The 19,062-nt window shown below is 52.1% G+C and overlaps 1 protein-coding gene across 1 annotated transcript in view; it reads left to right on the forward strand.

The window, feature by feature from the left end:
• The first annotated feature begins 9,561 nt into the window (after positions 1 to 9,561).
• The window catches only part of LOC119698533 (techylectin-5B-like), a 21,850-nt gene continuing 12,349 nt past the window's right edge, over positions 9,562 to 19,062 (forward strand). The window contains exons 1-2 of the mRNA XM_038130506.1: positions 9,562 to 9,567; positions 15,672 to 16,242. Coding sequence (XP_037986434.1) covers positions 9,562 to 9,567; positions 15,672 to 16,242 — 577 coding nt within the window. The remainder of the gene's footprint in view (positions 9,568 to 15,671; positions 16,243 to 19,062) is intronic.

Raw genomic sequence — 19,062 nt, forward strand, 5'->3', positions numbered from 1 at the left:
CTGGATCCGCTGTGTTCCCGGATCCGTTGTGTTTCCGGATCCGCTGCCTCTCCGGGCCAACCCAACAGGATCCACAGCTGGGAAAAAACGGGATCTGGAGCTGTTCCCAGTTTTCCCTGCCCTTCTCAGGGCTTTTCCCGTGGTTACAAATCCCGGTGGGAGCAGCCAGAGGAGGGCTGGGAACGGGACACTGGTGCCAGCCTTGGGACAGCGGGAATATCCTGGACATCAGCAGAATCCAGGGAATGGTGCTGGGATGGAGCTGCTGTGGGGACGTTCCCCACCGAGATTCTTTTGGGAAAAATCTTTGGGATCCCTCCCAATGCAGATGGACAAAGTGGGGAATTCCTGCTGGGAATGAGCCTGGAGAGGTTCCAGAGGAAAATTCCGGGCTCTGTCCCTCCTTTTCCTGGATCAAACTGCTTTATCAAGGCACTTCCCTGAGGGAATCGTGGAATTTTGGGTGGGAAGGGACCTCAAAGCCCCTCCAGTCCATGGACAGGGACATTTCCCGCTATCCCAGCTGGATTTTCCCTCATTTCCATCTGTGCTTCTCCTCCAATGGCTGATCCCCCTGGATGAGACCTCGGGAGAGTTTTTTTTCCATGGATTTCCCTCTCCGCTTTTCCCTGCCTTCTCTGCTGCTCCTGAAGCCGATCCCCACATCCACAACTTCTCCCAGCAGGATTTTCCCAGCCTGAATCCCAGGATTCCCACCATGGCTGGATGCGGCCGCTCTTCCCTGGCGCTCCGCAGCGGGAATCTGGGAATTCCCATCCCACCACACCCCCCTTCTCCATCCCATCGGGATGGACGGGGCAGATCCTGGCTCTCCAGGAGCTCCGGGGGTGTTTCCTTGGGAAAACGAAGCAGGTGCTGGCCCCTGGGGACACTCCATTGTCCCCAGGCCGCGTCCACGACCTTGGGAAGGGCAGCGCTGCCGTTGGGAACATTCCAATATTGACGTTTTCCGCTTCCGAGCCCTCGGAGCCGGGCTGTGGTCAGGGATGAGGCTCTCGGGCTCCTCCGGATCAATGGGAGCAGCACAAGGACCTCCCCATGTCCTTGTCCCCGCCGCGGGATGGGGGGAGGGGATCATCCCAATCTCTGGGGATCCTCCCAGTCCCGGATTTTCCGCGTTCCCTTGGAATGTCCCACCCTGCTCTCCAGGAGCCTCGGGAGATCCGTGGAATCCCCTGGATCCTGGGAATGGTTTTCCGTGGGGGTGGAAGGAGATGGGGAATGGAGAACGCGGGAGGTGCTTCAAAATCCCAGGATTTTTTTGTGCCTAAGGGACAACGTGAGGCTGGGAAGGGCCCTCCTGGAATGTTTGGGAAGGACTCTGGAAGGTTCTCCTGGAGCCGAGCCCTCTCTGGGATGTTTTCCTGTCTCCATCAGCACATTCCCGGATGTCCCAGCCGGATGCATCCAGCCCCAAATCCATCCCCATCATGGGTTCATCCCCATCCATGGGATTTCATGGAATTCCAGCCTGGTTTGGGCGGGAAGGGAACTTCAGTCCCATCCTGGGTTCATCCCCATCCATGGGATTTCATGGAATTCCAGCCTGGTTTGGGTGGGAAGGGACCTTCAGTCCCATCCTGGTCCAACCCTGACACTTCCACAATCCCAGGGAGCTCCAGCCTTTCCTTGGACACTGCCAGGGATCCAGGGATTCTCTGGGAATTCCAGCCCAGCCCTTCTCAACCCTCCCCGCCAGGAATTCCTTCCCAAGATCCCACCCATCCCCGCCTTGTTCCTCCTGATTCCAGCTGTGGAAAATCCCATTCCCGAAGCCCGGAGCAGAGTTTGGAGCAACTTCCACCCCATCCACACCACCTGGAGAGCTGGAAAAGACAGGGAAAAGTGGTGAGGAAAATCCGTGGAAAACACATTTCCCAGAGGGATCAGCCGTCCCCACCTGGAGGAGACGCACAGGCGGAAATGTGGGAAAATCCGGGATAACAGGAAATGCTCCTGCCCATGGAAAGGGGTGGGATGGATGGGCTTTGAGATCCCTTCCCACCAAAACCATTCCACGATTCCCACCAAAACCACTCCATGATTTCCATCAAAACCATTGCATGATTCTCACCAAAACCATTCCACAATTCCCACCCAAACCATTCCATGCTTCCCACCAAAACCATTCAGTGATTCCCACCACAACCATTCCATGATTCCCACCACAACCATTACATGATTCCCACCACAACCATTCCATGATTCCCACCCAAACCATTTCGTGATTCCCACCCAAACCATTCCATGATTCCCACCCAAACCATTCCATGATTCCCACCACAACCATTCCATGATTCCCACCCAAACCATTTCGTGATTCCCACCACAACCATTTCGTGATTCCCACCACAACCATTACATTATTCCCACCACAACCATTCCATGATTCCCATCACAACCATTCCATTATTCCCACTCAAACCATTCCATAATTCCCACCCACACCATTCCATGATTCCCACCCACACCATTCCATGTTTCCCACCAAAACCACTCCATGATTTCCATCAAAACCATTCCATGATTCTCACCAAAACCATTCCACAATTCCCACCCAAACCATTCCATGCTTCCCACCAAAACCATTCCGTGATTCCCACAAAAACCATCCTGTGATTCCCACCCAAACCATTCCGTGATTCCCACCCAAACCATTCCGTGATTCCCGCCAAAACCATTCCCTGATCCCCACAGAAACCATTCCATGATTCCAAGGGATCCTGCACCACCCGCGTCCCCGCTTCCCTCATCCCTCCCCAGATCCTGCTCCGCATCCCTGGGACAGGCAGCAGCCGGGGGCAAGTGCTGCCTTTGATGGTTTTCCAGGAAATCCAAGGACACGGAATGAGCGGGAGAGGCCCATTAGGGCCGGCAGGTGCCTGATGGAAAACAGAGACGGCCGCAGGCGCTTCCCGAAATTCAATTAGGGATTGTAAACAGCTCCGCTGGGCCGGGCCTGGACACCGGGAAAAACCCTGTGGAAAATGGGGGGTTTTGGGAGAGCCCAGGGAGATGGGGGAGGAAAAATGGGACCAAACTTGGCCCAGTGGTGGGAGAGGAGCTGAGGGGGGGAATGGGCAAAATCCAGGAGCCTCCAGATGCTGGCATGGATTTGGGAAGTGACTTGGGACAGAGAAGTGATGCCATGGCAGGATATCCCACAGGGATACTCCGTCTCTGGATTTGGGTCTTCCACCTCTGGATTTGGATCTGTCACCTCTGGGTTTGGATCTGCCACCTCTGGGTTTGGATCTGCCACCTCTGGGCTTGGATCCTTCACTCTGGATTTGGATCTGCCACCTCTGGGCTTGGATCGGCCACCTCTGGATTTGGATCTGCCACCTCTGGGCTTGGATCGGCCACCTCTGGATTTGTGTCCTTCACCTCTGGATTTGTGTCCTTCACTCTGGATTTGGGTCCTTCACTCTGGATTTGGATCTGCCACCTCTGGGTTTGGGTCCTTCATCTCTGGGATTGGATCCTGTGGATCTGTATCCTGCACACCTGGGTTTGTGTCCTTCACCTCTGGGATTGGATCCTCCACCTCTGGGATTGGATCCTTCTTGCCTTGGTTTGGATCCTCTGGATTTGGATCCTTCACCTGTGGGATTGGATCCTTCACCTCTGGGTCTGGATCCTTCACCTGTGGGATTGGATCCTTCATGTCTGGGTTTGGATCCTCTGGATTTGGATCCTTCACCTCTGGGTCTGGATCCTCTGGATTTGGGTCCTGGGATGGCCTGGAATGCCAGTGTCCCTCCCCTCCCATCCCGCTGTGCACAGATTCTGGGAATCCTGGAATGGTTTGGGTGGGAAGGGACCTTCAATCCCACACCATTCCAACTGCTCCTCTCTCCCAGGGTTCTCCAAGCCCCTTGCAGCTTGGCCTTGGACACTTCCAGGGATGGCAGCGGGGTCTCCGCCAGGAATTTTTTCCTCACTTCCTTGTTTCAGGAGGATGGGGATAAATCCATCCCTTTCTGCTCTGGTTTTGGGGGAATGGGAACCTTTCCCTGATCCCAGCCTCCTCCAGCCGCTGCCTCTCCTGATCCTGCACATCTCTTTCCCAGCCGGAGATGGGATGTGGGAACAGGATGGAGCCAGCGGGATGGAAAGGAGGACAAGGGCTGGAGGGCCAGGAGGCAGGGAATGGCTTCCAGTGGGAAAGGGGAGCTTGGGATTGTGGGATCTTGGGAAGGAATTCCTGGCTGGGCTGGAATTCCCAGAGAATCCCTGGATCCCTGGCAGTGTCCCAGGAAAGGTTGGATCACCCTGGAGTGGTGGGATTGAAGGTCCATGGATCCCATCCCAAACCATTCCGGGATTCTGGAATCCAGGACACTCAGGATCCATCCCGAGGGATTTTGATGGAATGTGGGGATGGAGAAGGGAAGGGAGACCCTTCCTGGAGTCCTGAATTCCCAATGAAATCCCTGGATCCCAAAATTCCATCCCAGAGAGGAGTTGGGGTGGGGATGGATCCGACCCTGGAGAGCTGGAGAGGGATTTTGGAAAGAGCCTGGAGTGGCAGGACAGGGAATGGCTCCCAGCATGGCCAGAGGGTCGGGATTTTAGGATTTTAGGATTTTGGGATTTTGGGAAGGAATTCCTGGCTGGGCTGGGATTCCCAGAGAATCCCTGGATCCCTGGCAGTGTCCAAGGAAAGATTGGAGCAGCCTGGGATCGGAGAAGGTTTCAGGATTGGGCTGGGATGGGATCTAAGGTCTTTCCCACCCAAACCATTCCTGCATTCCATGGAACATCAGGTGCCGGCATCCAGAGCAGTCGGAATAAGGAATTGCGGCTGTTCCCAGTTTTAAAGGCTGGAAAAGAGCTGGGATCCAGAGCCTGGATCCGATCCAACCTGGACCTTTCCAGAGCCAATCCTCAAAGCAGAAGATCCTGGCTGGGAGTCGACATTCCCGATCCCTCTCCCGGACATTCCGGATGGGCTCCCGCCACCTCCTCTGCCTGTTTTGAATTTGGATTATTTCACCTCCAGGGCTCCTTCCCGTTTTTTTACCCCAATCCCTGTTTTCCCCTCGTGTCAGATCCGGTGTCCCAAGTGTCCAGTGCCGCCGCCTGCTTCCCAAAGGGATGGATAAGGAGCTTTTTCCTGGGAGATAACGGCATTAGGGAGTCTGCCGGGAATTAGGGAAGCGCTCACAGGATTTATTACAGAGCTTAATCCAATTCCAGCCGCAGGAGAGTTTGAGCTCCGCATCCACAGCCCTCGGAGCAGAACAGGCAAATCCAATTCCAATCCCTCTGGAAAACCTCGGCACGGGGTGAGGGCGGCGCCCCCGGGGCGCTCCACAGCCGCGCTTCGCCCGGAGCGGGAATCCTCGGACATGGAGCGGTGGGAAAATCCGCAGGGCTGGGAGAGGGGGATCCAAACCGGGATCAGGGCGCCCGGGTTACCCAGCCTCAACTTTCCTGATCCATGTCACTCAACCCGAACATTGCCAATCCATGTCGCCCATCCCAAAATTTCTGATCCGTGTCAGCAACCCCAGCATTCCCAGCCCATGTCACCAACCCAGCATTCCCAATCTGCTTCTTCCAACCTGAACATTCCCAACCCATGCCACCAATCCCAAATTCCCAATCCATGTCGCACAACCTAAACATTCCTGATCCACGTCACCAGCCTGAAGATTGCCAATCCATGTTATCAGCTTCAATATTCCCTGTCCACATCATCCATCCTGAATATTCCCAATCTATGTCATCCACCTGAACATTCCCGATCCATGTGACAAGGCTGAACATTCCCAATCCATGTGACAAGCCTGAACATTCCCAAACCATGTGACAAGTCTGAACATTCCCAATCCCCGTCATCCATCCCCAGCATTCCCCATCCATGTAATCCATCCCCAACATTCCCAATCCATGTCACCAATCTGAACATTCCCAATCTGTGTTGCCTCTCCCAAAATTTCCAATCCATGTCATCCATCCCCAGCATTCCCAATCCATGTTACCCAACCCAACATTCCCAATCCACGTCACCAACCCCAACATTCCCAATCCATGTCACCAACCTGAACATTCCCAATCTTTATCACCCACCCCAACATTCCCAATCCATGTAACCCACAGGGAAGAATTCCTTCCCAAGATCCCACAATCCCATGCTCCCCTTTCCCACTGCAAGCCATTCCCTGCCTCCTGGCCCTCCAGCCCTTTCCCAAATTCCAGCTCTCCTGGACCCCTTGGGGCTCGGGAAGAGGCTCCAAGGATTCCCTGGATCTCATTTTTTTGTGCTTTGATCCCTCAGAGCTGCATCCCATGGGATTTGTCTGCTGGGAAAAAAAATCCCAGCCTGGATCCATCCCAGGAGCTCCAGAGGATCCTGGAATGGTTTGCGTGGGAAGGGACCTCCAATCCCACCCCATTCCATGGACACCTTCCACCATCCCAGGTTGCTCCAAGCCCTGTACAATCTATCCTTGGAGACTTCCAGGGACAGAGCAGCTCCAGCTTCTCCGGGAATTTCAGCTAGAATTTGCTTTTCCCAAATTTTTGGGGAACCCAGGGAAAAATTCACTGGAATTTTCCCTCTTGTTTTGTCTCCAAGTACAAAGGGAACACCTGGAAAACTCAGCTCCAATTTTTAAAATCTCCTTGGTTTTTTTAAATTTTTTAAAATTTTTAAAAAAATTTTTTCCCCCTGCTTTGTAGCTCTCCCCACTCCGGGAAAATTGCGGAGCATGGAAACCTATTCCCTAAAAACCATCCGGTCATTTTCCAGCTGCTCCAGGATTTTCCTGCCTTTCCCCAGGAAAAGGGAATTCCACTCTCCCAGTTAAATCCCGACCTTGTCCTTCCCTCCTCCCTCAGGGCAAATCCGTCCTTTCCAGCCTTTTATCCAGGATTTTCCAGGAAAATCCTGGGAAGGAGCTGGGCTGGGGTTGTGTGGCAAAAATTCCAGGATTTGGGATGGGTCCGTCCCACTTGAGCCCACCTGGAGACGAAGGGGAAGCCTAAAGGGGGAGTGTCCATGGGGAAAAGGGAAAATACGGGGGGAAAGTGGAAAAAGAGGGGAAAAGAGGTGGGAAAAGAGGGAAAAGTGGTGGGAAAAGAGGGAAAAGAGGTGGGAAAATAAAGGGAAAAGAGGTGGGAAAGGAGGGGGAAAAGAAGTGGGAAAAGAGGGAAAAGAGGTGGAAAAGGAGGGGAAAGAGGTGGGAAAGGAGGGCAAAAGAGGTGGAAAAATAAGGGGAAAAAGAGGTGGAAAAAGAGGGAGGAAAATAAGGGAATAAGTGGTGGAAAAGGAGGGGGAAAATAGTAGAAAAATAAAGGGAAAAGCTGTGGAAAAGGAGGAGAAAAATAGGTAGAAAAGAGAAGGAAAAGGAGGGGGAAAAGAAGTGGAAAAAGAGGGGAAAAGAGGTGGGAAAAGAGGGGGAAAGAGGTGGAAAAAAGAAGGGAAAAGAGGTGGATAAAGAAGGGAAAAGAGGTGGAAAAATAGGGGAAAAGAGGCGGGAAAAAAAAGGGGGGGAGAGGTGGAAAAAGAGGGAAAAGAGGTGGAAAAAGAGGTGGAAAAATAAGGGAATAAGAGGTGGAAAAATAAAGGAGTAAGAGGTGGAAAAGGAGGGGGAAAAGGTGGAAAAAATAAAGGGAATGAGGTAGGAAAAGGAGGGGAAAAATAGGTAGAAAAGAGAAGGAAAAAGAAGGGAAAATAGGTGGAAAAATAGGGGAAAGGAAGTGGAAAAAGAGGTGGAAAAGGAGAGGGAAAGAGGTGGGAATATAAAGGGAAAAGAGGTGGAAAAAGAGGGGAAAAGAGGTTGGAAAATAAAGGGAAAAGAGGTGGAAAAATAAAGGGAAAAGAGGCAGAAAAAAAAGGGAAAAGAGGTGGAAAAAGAAGGGAAAAGAAGTGGGGAAAAAGAAGGGAAAAGAGGTAGAAAAATAGGGGAAAAGAGGTAGAAAAAAAGGGGAGAGAGGTGGAAAAATAGGGGAAAAGAAGTGAAAAAAGAGGTGGAAAAGGAGGGGAAAAGAGGTGGGAAAATAAAGGGAAAAGAGGTAGAAAAAGAGGGAAATAAGAGATGGAAAAAGGGGGAAAAGTGGTTGGAGAAAGAGGTGAAAAAAGAGAGAAATAAGAGGTGGAAAAGGAGGGAAATAAGAGGTGGAAAAATAGAAAAAAATGGGGAAAAAGAGGGGAAAATAGGTGGAAATTGAGGGAAATAAGATGTGGGAAATGGGGGTGATAAGGAAATAAAATGGTGAAAAAAGATATAAAAGGAGGGTGATAAGAGAGGAGAAAAGACATAAATGATGATAAAAGGGGTAAAATCAGGATAAAAAGGGTTTAAAAGGTGATAAAAGATTTAAAGGGGGATAAAATTATGATTGAAGAGATGTAAAACGGGGGTAAAAAAGTTTAAAAAGAAAAAATTGAGGTTTCAAAGGAGGGTGATGATAGAAAAGGAAAAAAAGCTATAAAAGATGAGGAAAAGGGGCGGAAAAGAGGCTTAAAAAGGGGAGTAAAATAGGTGTAAAAAGGGAGTAAAAGTGGTTTGCAAGGAGGGTAAAATAGGTTTAAATGAGGAGGGATGAGAGGTGTAAAAGGAGGGTGACGAGAGATAAAAAAGGGAAATAAAATGATGAAAAAAGAGGTGTGAACTGAGGGTAAAAGAGGTGAAAAAGAGGCTAAAAATGTGTAAAAATAGGAGTAAAATGTGTGAAAAGATGAGTAAAAGAGGTGTAAAAGGGGGATAAAAGGTGTAAAAATAAGAGTGTGTGAAAAGAGGAGTAAAAGGGGTGTAAAAGTGGGATAAAAGGTGTAAAAATAAGAGTAAAAGTGGAGTGAAAAGAGGAGTAAAAGGGATGTAAAAGGGGCATAAAATGTGTAAAAATAAGAGCAAAAGTGGTGTGAGAAGAGGAGTAAATGAGGTGTAAAAGGGGCTAAAAAGGTGTAAAAATAAGAGTAAAATGGTGTGAAAAGAGGAGTAAAAGAGGTGTAAAAGGGAGATAAAAAGTGTAGAAATAAAAGTGTGTGAAAAGAAGAGTAAAAGATGTGTAAAAGTGGGATAAAAACTATAATAATAAAAATGTATGAAAAGAGGAGTAGAAGAGGTGTAAAAGGGGGATAAAATGTGTAAAAAATAAGAGTAAAAGTGGTGTGAAAAGAGGAGTAAAAGGGGTGTAAAAGTGGGATAAAAGGTGTAAAAATAAGAGCAAAAGTGGTGTGAGAAGAGGAGTAAACGAGGTGTAAAAGGGGCTAAAAAGGTGTAAAAATAAGAGTAAAATGGTGTGAAAAGAGGAGTAGAAGAGGTGTAAAAGGGGGATAAAAGGTGTAAAAAAAAGATTAAAAGTGTGTGAGAAGAGGAGTGAAAGAGGTGTAAACGGGGCTAAAAGGTGTAAAAATAAGAGTAAAATGGTGCAAAAAGAGGAGTAAGAGGGGTGTGAGAGCAGGGTAGATGGGTTTTGAAAGGGAGGTGATAAGAGATAGAAAAAAAGAGATACAATTTCTTTCTTTAAAGGAAAATTTTCCTTTTAAAAAACGAAATAAAATGCTGATAAAAGAGATTAGCCGAGATGGTCGTGAGAATTCTCAGAGGCTCAAAAATGATGTGAAAAGAGCTGTAAAAGGGCGGGAATGTGACCCCGAAATTCCCTGCGCTCCCAGGAGCTGTGGAAATTGGAACTGTGCCGTGGAATTGTGCCTCCCCCTGGATCCCATCCCGGGCAGGGATCAGGCTCCTCCTTCCCCAGAGATCTGCGGCATCAAGGACAAATTAATGAGCGGCTTTAATTAATTATCCCCCCCTGGAAGCAGGGGGGAGGGCGGGGCACAGATTTGGATACGGGAGATCCCAATCCCAGCCCCAGGAAGGGACTGGGAGAAGCTGGGAATGAGGATGAGCCCGGATCCTGCTGGGAATGAGCCTGGCCTGGAGCTGGGAATGGCGGGGAAGGGTCTGGAAGTTGCCACCAGCCATTTCCACCAGCCCCAGTGTGTAATTACAGGGATTAGAGGGATTAGGGGAAAGCAGGACACGGCAATTCCCTTAATTCCACACATTGGCACTCCCGGGGAGCATCTGGGGACAGCCTGGAAGGGTTTTCCAGGGGGATTCTCCGTCCGTCCTTGATCCCAGCCCGGCCGAGGATCAACGCAAATCCCCCGGGATACGGAGCAGGGGGATGGCTGGAACTAAGTGAGGGGAGCTCGGGGTGGGATTTTGGGAAGGAATTCCCAGCTGGGAGGGTGGGGAGGGGCTGGGATGGAATTCCCAGAGAATCCCTGGCAACCTCTTTTCCCTCCCTTTTCCCACCTCTTTCCCCTTCTTTTGTCTGCCTCTTATTTCCCTCTTTTTCCACCCCTTTTCCCTTCTTTTTCCACCTCTTTTCCCTCCTTTTCCCGCCTCTTTTCCCTCCTTTTTCCACCTCTTTTTCCCTTCTTTTCCCCCTCCCCTTCCCAAGGAAAGGTTGGAGCACCCTGGGGTCATGGAGGTGTCCATGGAATGGGCTGGGATTGAAGGGCCCTTCCCACCCAAACCACTCCAGGATCCTCTGGAGCTGCTCCAGGCTGGAATTCTGTCCCAGCAGATAAATACTTTGGGATGCAGCTCCAAGGGGAAAAAAAAGAGGATCCAGGGAATCCTTGGAGCCGCTTCCCCATCCCAAAGGGGCTCCAGGAGAGCTGGGATTTGGGAAAGGGCTGGAGGGCCAGGAGGCAGGGAATGGCTTCCAGTGGGAAAGGGGAGCTTGGGATTGTGGGATCTTGGGCAGGAATTCCCGGCTGGGCTGGAATTCCCAGAGAATCCCTGCATCCTTAGCAGTGTCCAAGGAAAAGCTGGATGAGATTCTGGGATAGTGGGAAGTGTCCCTGCCCTTGGAATGGTTTGGGATTTGAGGTCCCATCCCACCCAACCCGTCCCTTCATTTTGGGTTCCATCCCTCCTGCTCGTCCCAGGAGCATCCAAGGCCTTTGCAGAATTCCTGCCGGGATTTGTAGATCCCGCAGCTCATTCCTGGCTTATTTGTGATCCCCAAAAAAAACAAAACAGAGAAAAAAAGGAATTGTTCCTCTTGAAAGGCAAAAAAGATGGAGCGGGCTCGTCATCCCTGCAATCAAAGGGAGCTTTTCCTTGGGATTTTTCCAGGTTTTTCCCGCTGACATCACCGGCAGCCATCACCTGCCTGGGACTTCAAAGGCGGATGGAGAGATCCGTGGAACGGGGAACGCGATCCCGTGTCCCAAAAAAAGCCACCCAGAGCGGGAATTCTGAGCTGTGCCGAAGGAATCCGGCAGCTGCTCCGGAGGATTTAGTTCAAATCCGGGGAACTCAAGAGATTCCATCAGAATTACCCGGGAAAACCTCATGGAATCATGGAATTGTTTAGGTGGGAGAAGAGATCCGAGAGCACCGGGCCCACGGGGAGTTTGTTCCTCTCCCTTTTCCCGGGAACATGGATCCTTGAGAAGACAATTCCATCCTGGAGGGCCAAAAGCTGGGAACAGAGCTGGGATTTGCAAATGTCGTGGAATTCTGGAAGGGGCAGGGTGGGAAGGGACCTTTAATCCCATCCCATTCCAACCCCGACAATTCCACAATCCCAGGGTGCTCCAACTTTTCCTTGGACACTCCCAATGATTCTCTGGGAATTCCTTCCCAAAATCCCAAACTTTTCCCTTTAAAACACCTCCTTTCCATGATTTCCCCCCACAATCCCCGCTCCATCCCGACATTCCAGCCTCGCCCTTTCCCCGGGATCTCAAATCCCACCCGAGCCGGGAATCCTGGAATGCCGGCACGCCGGGAATGGAGCCCCGCGCCAGCGGGCAGGGCCGGGTGGGATTTAGGGCAGGAATTCCTCCCTCTGGAGCTCCCAGGGATGCGATTCCCGAGCTCTTGGTGCCCTCTAAAGGACTGGATCGGGAGGAGCCGCGGAGCGATCCCGGCAGGGGGAAAATCCATGGAAAAGCGGGAAAATTCCTCCCTCGGAGCCTCAGATTTGGACTGGGAGTGGGTCCAGGCCCAAAGGAGGATTTGGGATCGCCCATTCCAGGTGGGAACATCCCCGAAGCCGAAAAGGAGCCTCGGGATCATTTCCCGGTGCAAGGGAAGCCCTGAGATCCCACCATGCCCATTGAGGATCCCAAAGAATTCCCAGATCCTGCGTTTTCCTTTCTTTTCCTCCTCCCCCCTGCTTTTTCCCAAGTTTTTCTTCCTTTTTAAAATTTTAATTTTCCGGTTTTTCCCGTTTTGTTGCCTTTTCACCCCAACTTTCCCTTCTTTTCTCCCTCTCTTCCCCATTTTCCTGCTTTTCCCTCCCATTTCCCCCCTTTCCCTCAATTTCCCCTTTTTTCCTCATTTTTTCCTGCTGTTTCCCAGCACATCCGGGGGGGGGAACTTTGGATGGACCCCAAATTGGGGGTGATTTTGGGGGGAATTTTCCTGATTTTGGGGTTTTCTTTTGGCATTTGACCTCATTTTTGGGGGGCTGGGATTCCTGAAAAATCCTAAATCTCATAGATTCACAGGTGGGAATGCCCAGGTGTGTCCCAGGATTCCCAAAAAATCCCAAATCCCGTGGATTCACAGGTAGGAACATGAGATGGGGAGGAATTCCCAAAAAATCCCATGGATTCACAGCTGGGAATGCCCACTTGTGTCCCGGAATTCCCTAAAAAGCCCAAATCCCATGGATTCAAAAGTGGGAATGTGGAATGGGGAGGAATTCCCAAAAAAGGCACAAATCCCATGGATTCGCAGGTGGGAACGTACAGGTGTGTCCTGGGATGGAGAGGAATTCCCAAAAAAGCCTAAATCCCAAAAATTCACAGCTGGGAATGCCCAGGGATATCCAAACAATCCCAAATCCCATGGATTCCCAGGTGGGAATGCCGATCCTCGGGATGGGGCGGGATTCCCGTAAAGGTTCATGAATATGCAATAAGCTCTAATTACCATAAATTATAATTTCCCAGGAAGTTTCCAAGGAAAGCCAGAGCAGAATTCCCGAGGGATTTGTCTCTTTCACGGTAAAATTTGCCAGGCACAAGAGCAGATTCCCAGATTCCCAGATTGATTCCCAGATTCCCAGATTGATTCCCAGATTCCCAGATTCCCAGATTGATTCCCAGATTGATTCCCAGATTCCCAGACTGATTCCCAGATTCCCAGATTCCCCGATCCCAGATTGATTCCCAGATTGATTCCCAGATTGATTCCCAGATTCCCACATTCCCAGATTCCCAGATTGATTCCCAGATTCCCAGATCCCAGATTGATTCCCAGATTCATTCTGAGATTCCCAGATTGATTCCCAGATTCCCAGATTCCAAGATTGATTCCCAGATTCCCAGATTGATTCCCAGATCCCAGATTGATTCCCAGATTCCCCTTTCCCTCTCCCCGAGCCTTTTGTGGATTTTCCAGCCCAATCCCAGGGAATGGGGCCGGATTTATCCTGCCCTCTTTGGGATCGGGATTTGGGATTTTTGGGAATCCTGCCCATCCCAGGACACCCCTGGGCATTCCCACCTGTGAATCCATGGGATTTGGGCTTTTTGTGGGAATGCCAGGACACCCCTGGGCATTTCCAGCTGTGAATCCATGGGATTTAAGATTTTTTGGGAATTCTGCCCAGTCACGCATTCCCAGCTGTGAATCCATGGGGTTTGTGATTTTTTTGGGAATTCTGCCCATCCCACATTCCCACTTGTGAATCCATGGGATTTGGGCTTTTTTGGGAATCTCTCCCCACCCAGGAAACACCTGGGCATTCCCAGCTGTGAACCCATGGGATGTTTGATTTTTTGGGAATTCTGTTCCATCCCAGGACACACCTGGGCATTCCCAGCTGTGAATCCATGGAATTTTTTTTGGGAATTCTTCCCCATCCCACATGCCCAACTGTGAATCCATGGGATTTGGGGTTTTTTGGGAATCCTGGAACACACCTGAGCATTCCCAGCTGTGAATCCATGGGATTTGTGCTTTTTTGGGAATTCTGCCCCATCCCAGGACACCCCTGGGCATCCCCAGCTGTGAATCCATGGAATTTGGGATTTTTTGGGAATTCTGCCCCATCCCAGGACACCCCTGGGCATCCCCAGCTGTGAATCCATGGAATTTGGGATTTTTTTGGGAATCCTGGAACACACCTGAGCATTCCCGCCTGTGAATCCATGGGATTTGGGTTTTTTTGGGGAATCTCCGGGCATCCCCAGCTGTGAATCCATGGGATTTGGGATTTTTCGGGAATTCCTCCCCATCCCACATTCCCAGCTGTGAATCCATGGTATTTTTGATTTTTTTTGGGAATTCTGTTCCATCCCAGGACACCCCTGGGCATTCCCAGCTGTGAATCCCTAGGATTTAGGATTTTTTGGGAATCCCTCCCCATCCCCTCCCGGGACTGAGAATTCCCGGGGGAATTCCCGGCGGGAATCCGGGCAGGCTGGAGCTTTTCCAGCCCCAAGAATTCCAGGATTCCCGGAGGTTTCTTTCCCTCTCACTCCTCTCCCTCCGGTGCCGGACGCTCCTCCCCACGGGGCGGGTCCGGCTCGGCTCCTCCGAGACATTCCCGGGATTTTTTGGGAAGTGCGGGGGGGTGTGGATCCCGTGGAGCTCTGCCTCAGTTTCCCCATTCCCAACTTCTTGCAGCTGGGAAGGGAAAAGGGGAAAAGGGGAAAGGGGAAAAGGGGAAAGGGGAAAAAGGGGGAAAGGAGGAAAAAAGGGGGAACAGGGAAAAGGGGAGAAGGAGGAAAAGGGGAAAAAGAGGAAAAGGGGGAAAAGGAAAAGGGGGAAAAGGAAAAGGGGGCAAAAAAGGGGAAGAGGGGGAAAAGGGGGGAAAGAGGAAAAGATGAAAAAGGGAAAAAGGGGAAAAGGGGGGAAAAGGGAAAAGGGGAAAAGGGAAAAGGGAAGAGGGGAGAAGGAGGAAAAGGGAAAAGGGGGAAAGGGAAAAGGGGGAAAAGGGGAAAAGGAGGAAAAAAGGGAAAGGGGGCAAAAAAGGGGAAGAGGGGGAAAGGAGAAAAGAGGAAAAGGTGAAAAAGGGAAAAAGGGGAAAAGGGGGGAAAGGGAAAAAGGGGGAAAAGGGGAAAGGGAAAAAGAGGGGAAAGGGAAAAAGAGGGGAAAGGGAAAAAGAGGGGAAAGGAGAAAAAGGAAAAGCGGAAAAAGAGGAAAAGGAGGAAAAAGGGGGAAAGGGGAAAAGGAGGAAAAAAGGGGAAGGAGGAAAAGGGGGAAAAGGGAAAAGGGGGAGAAAGGAAAGGAAAGGAAAGGAAAGGAAAGGAAAGGAAAGGAAAGGAAAGGAAAGGAAAGGAAAGGAAAGGAAAGGAAAGGAAAGGAAAGGAAAGGAAAGGAAAGGAAAGGAAAGGAAAGGAAAGGAAAGGAAAGGAAAGGAAAGGAAAGGAAAGGAAAGGAAAGGAAAGGAAAGGAAATTTCAAGGAAAGGAAAGGAAAGGAAGAGGAGGGGGAAAAGAGTGGGAAAAGAGGAGGGGGAGGGAAGAGGAGAGGGAAAAGAGGAGGGGGAGGGAAGGAAGGGGAGGGGAGGGGGGCGGAGGGAGGGAGGGAGGGGAGGAGGGGCGGCCCCGCTGCTGAATAATTCAGCGCCGGGAGCGGGGGAAGCTCCGCGCCGGCCCCGAGACCGCAGCGAGCGGAGCTCCGGAGCGCGGCACCGGGACCGGGACCGCCACAGGCACCGCACCGGGACCGGGACCGGGACCCGGACCGCACCGGGACCGCGTCAGGCTGCGGGCACCTCACCGGGCTCAGCACCGGAACCGAGCACCGGGACCGCATCAAGCACCGGGAGAACCTCGGGCTCCGCACCGGGACCGCATCAGGTCCCGGACGCTGCACCGGAGCACACCGAGCACCTCGGTCCCCCCCGAGACCGCCCCGGGACCGCATCAGGCACCGGGAGCACCCCGGGATCACCTCGGGCTCTGCACCGGGACCGCCCCGGGACCGCATCGGGCACCGGGACCGCACCGAGACCACCTTGGGACCGCACCGAGCACCGGCACCGCACCGGGACCGCATCAAGCACCGGCACCGCACCGAGCGCCCCGAACCGCCCCGGGCTCTGCTCCGAGCCCGCCCCGGGAGCGCCTGGATCCTCGCCGGGCCCGGCCCCGAGCCCGCCCCGGTGGCCCCGGCTCCATCCCGAGCCCCGCACGGTCCCGCCATGGCTCTGGTGCTGCAGCTCCGCTCCGTCTCCGGCCTCCGCGGCAAAGGCGACCGCATCGCCAAGGCGGCGTTCCGGGGTACCGGGAGCGGGAACTGGGGATCAGGGATTTGGGGATGAGGGATTGGGGGATCGGGAATTGGGGAGCGGGAATTGGGATCAGGATTTGGGGGAGAGGGATTTGGGGGAGAGGGATTGGGATCAGGATTTGGGGATGAGGGATTTGGAGGAGAGTGATTTGAGGAGTGGGAATTGGGATCAGGATTTGGGGGATTGGGAATTGGGGAGCAGGAATTGGGATCAGGATTTGGGGGAGAGGGATTTGGGGGAGAGGGATTTTGGGGATCGGGAATTTGGGGAGAGGAATTTGGGGATCGGGAATTGGGGAGCGGGAATTGGGATCAAGATTTGGGGGTGAGGGATTTGGGGGATCAGGGATTCAGGAGATGGATTTGGGGAGAGGAATTTGGGGATAGGGAATTGGGGAGCAGGAATTGGGATCAAGATTTGGGGCAGAGGGATTTGGGGGATCAGGAATTCGAGAGAGGGATTTGGGGGATCAGGAATTCGAGAGAGGGATTTGGGGAGAGGAGTTTGGAGGATCAGGAATTGGGAATTGATGGAGAGGGACTGGGAGGCAGGAACTGGGGAGAGAGGGATTTGGGGACAGGATTGGTGGGGCAGGATTTGGGAAGCGGGAATTGAGGGACAGGAATTGGGGGACAGGAATTGGGGACAGGATTTAGAGGGCGGAGTTTGGAGGTGCAGGGTTTGGGGGCAGGAATTGGGGGAGTGGATTGGAGAAGAAGGATTTGGGGAGCAGGATTTGAAGGAAAGAAATTTGGGACAGGATTTTGAGGGCAGGGTTTGGAGGTGCAGGATTTTGGGAAGCAGGATTTTGGGGACAGGAATTGGGGGAGTGGATTGGGGATGAAGGATTTGGGGAGCAGGCTTTGAGGGACAGGAATTGGGGACAGGATTTGAGGTGCAGGAATTTGGGGAGCAGGATTTTGGGGACAGGAATTGGGGGGGGTGGATTGGGGATTAAGGATTTGGGGAGTGGGATTCGAGGGACAGGATTTTGGGGGACAGGATTTTGGGGAGATGGGATTTGTGGTGCAGGAATTGGGGAGATGGATTTGAGGGAAAGGATTTGGAGGATCAGGATTTGGGGGGTGGATTTTGGGGGCAGGGTTTGAGGGACAGGATTGGTGGAGCAGGATTTGGGAAGCGGGAATTGAGGGGCAGGAATTGGGAGACAAGAACTGGGGGAGTGGATTTGGGAAGGCAGGATTTGGGGAGTGGGATTTGGAGACAGGATTTTGAAGATGGGAATTTGGGGGGTGGATTTTGGAGACAGGATTTTGGGGACAAGATTGGCGGAGAAGAATTTGTGAAGCGGGAATTTGGGGGACAGGAATTTGGGACAGGATTTTGAGGGCAGAGTTTGGAGGTGCAGGATTTGAGGTGCAGGATTTTGGGGAGCAGGAATTGGGGACAGGAATTGGGGGGCATGGGATTTGGGGTGCAGGAATTCAGGATTTGGACAAATGGATTTGGGGGACAGGATTTGGGGGACAGGAATTGAAGGCAGGATTTTAAGGACAGGGTTTGGAGGTGCAGAATTTGGGGGAGCAGGAACTGGGGACAGGATTTTGGGGAGATGGGATCTGGGGGAGAAGGATTTGAGGGAAAGGATTTGGAGGATCAGGATTTGGGGACAGGATTTGAGGACAGGATTTGGAGGATCAGGATTTGGGGGCAGGATTTGGGGACAGGATTTGGGAACAGGATTTGGAGGATCAGGATTTGGGGGGTGGGATTTGGGGACAGGATTTGGAGGATCAGGATTTTTGGGACAGGATTTTGGGGCAGGAATTTGGGAGCAGGATTTGGAGGTCAGGGTTTGAGGGATTGGTGGAGCAGGATTTGGGAAGTGGGAATTGAGGGGGGCAGGATTTGGGGGAGAAGGATTTTGGGGAGATGGGATTTGGGGTGCAGGAGTTGGGGAGAAGGATTTGAGGGAAAGGGTTTGGAGGATCAGGATTTGGGGGGTGGAATTTGGGAGCAGGATTGGGGGGTGGAATTAGATGGAATTGATTTGGGGTCAGGATTTGTGGGACAGGATTTGGGGAGCCCCTGCATCCATCCCTGCCTCAGTTTCCCCACTTATGACCCAAACCTGCCTCTTTTTGGGATCCCCTCCCCTCGGGTTTATCCACGGAAAAGAGGGGTGAATTCCCAGGGTGAAATTCCCACCGGGAGCAGGGATCGTGTCCCAGCTGGAATCCGGCTGTGGGATCAAGGAGATCCCAAAGGAATCCTGGCCTTGTTCCGGGATCCAGGATCAGCCTGGATTTCTCCCGAGGATCCTGCAGCTTCCCATTCCCACCGGGATCCGCAGCAGCTCCAAAGATTTCCTCGGGAAGGAGGAAAAATTCTCCCGGGGCTGCAGAAGTTCAGGAGCTGCCGGAGCCTTTCCAAGGCTTGGGAAAGGCTCGGGATGAGATCCCAGCTCTTCCAGAGGCCGGGAATCCATGGAGGGAGAGTGGGATGGGGGCGGGAACAGCGATCCCAGCTCCGCACGGGAATTCCAGGAATTCCATCAGTGAGAAAAAGGCGGAAGTAGCGATCCCAGCTCCGCACGGGAATTCCAGGAATTCCATCAGTGAGAAAAAGGCAGGAGCAGCGATCTCAGCTCCACAGGGGAATTCCAGGAATTCCATCGGGGTGGAAAAGGCAGGAGCAGCACAGTTGGATCAGGGCCCTGAGGGTTTTTCCTGGTCTTTTCTTCCCACAAATTCCTGCAGAAAAAGGGGATTTAGGGTCACATTGGGATTCTTCCAGGCAGGAATTCCTTTTCCCAGGCTCATCCAGGCCCTGGCCAGGGAAATCCAGA

The sequence above is a fragment of the Motacilla alba genome, chromosome 3 (genome assembly GCF_015832195.1).
Source record: "Motacilla alba alba isolate MOTALB_02 chromosome 3, Motacilla_alba_V1.0_pri, whole genome shotgun sequence".
Classification (NCBI taxonomy): domain Eukaryota; kingdom Metazoa; phylum Chordata; class Aves; order Passeriformes; family Motacillidae; genus Motacilla; species Motacilla alba.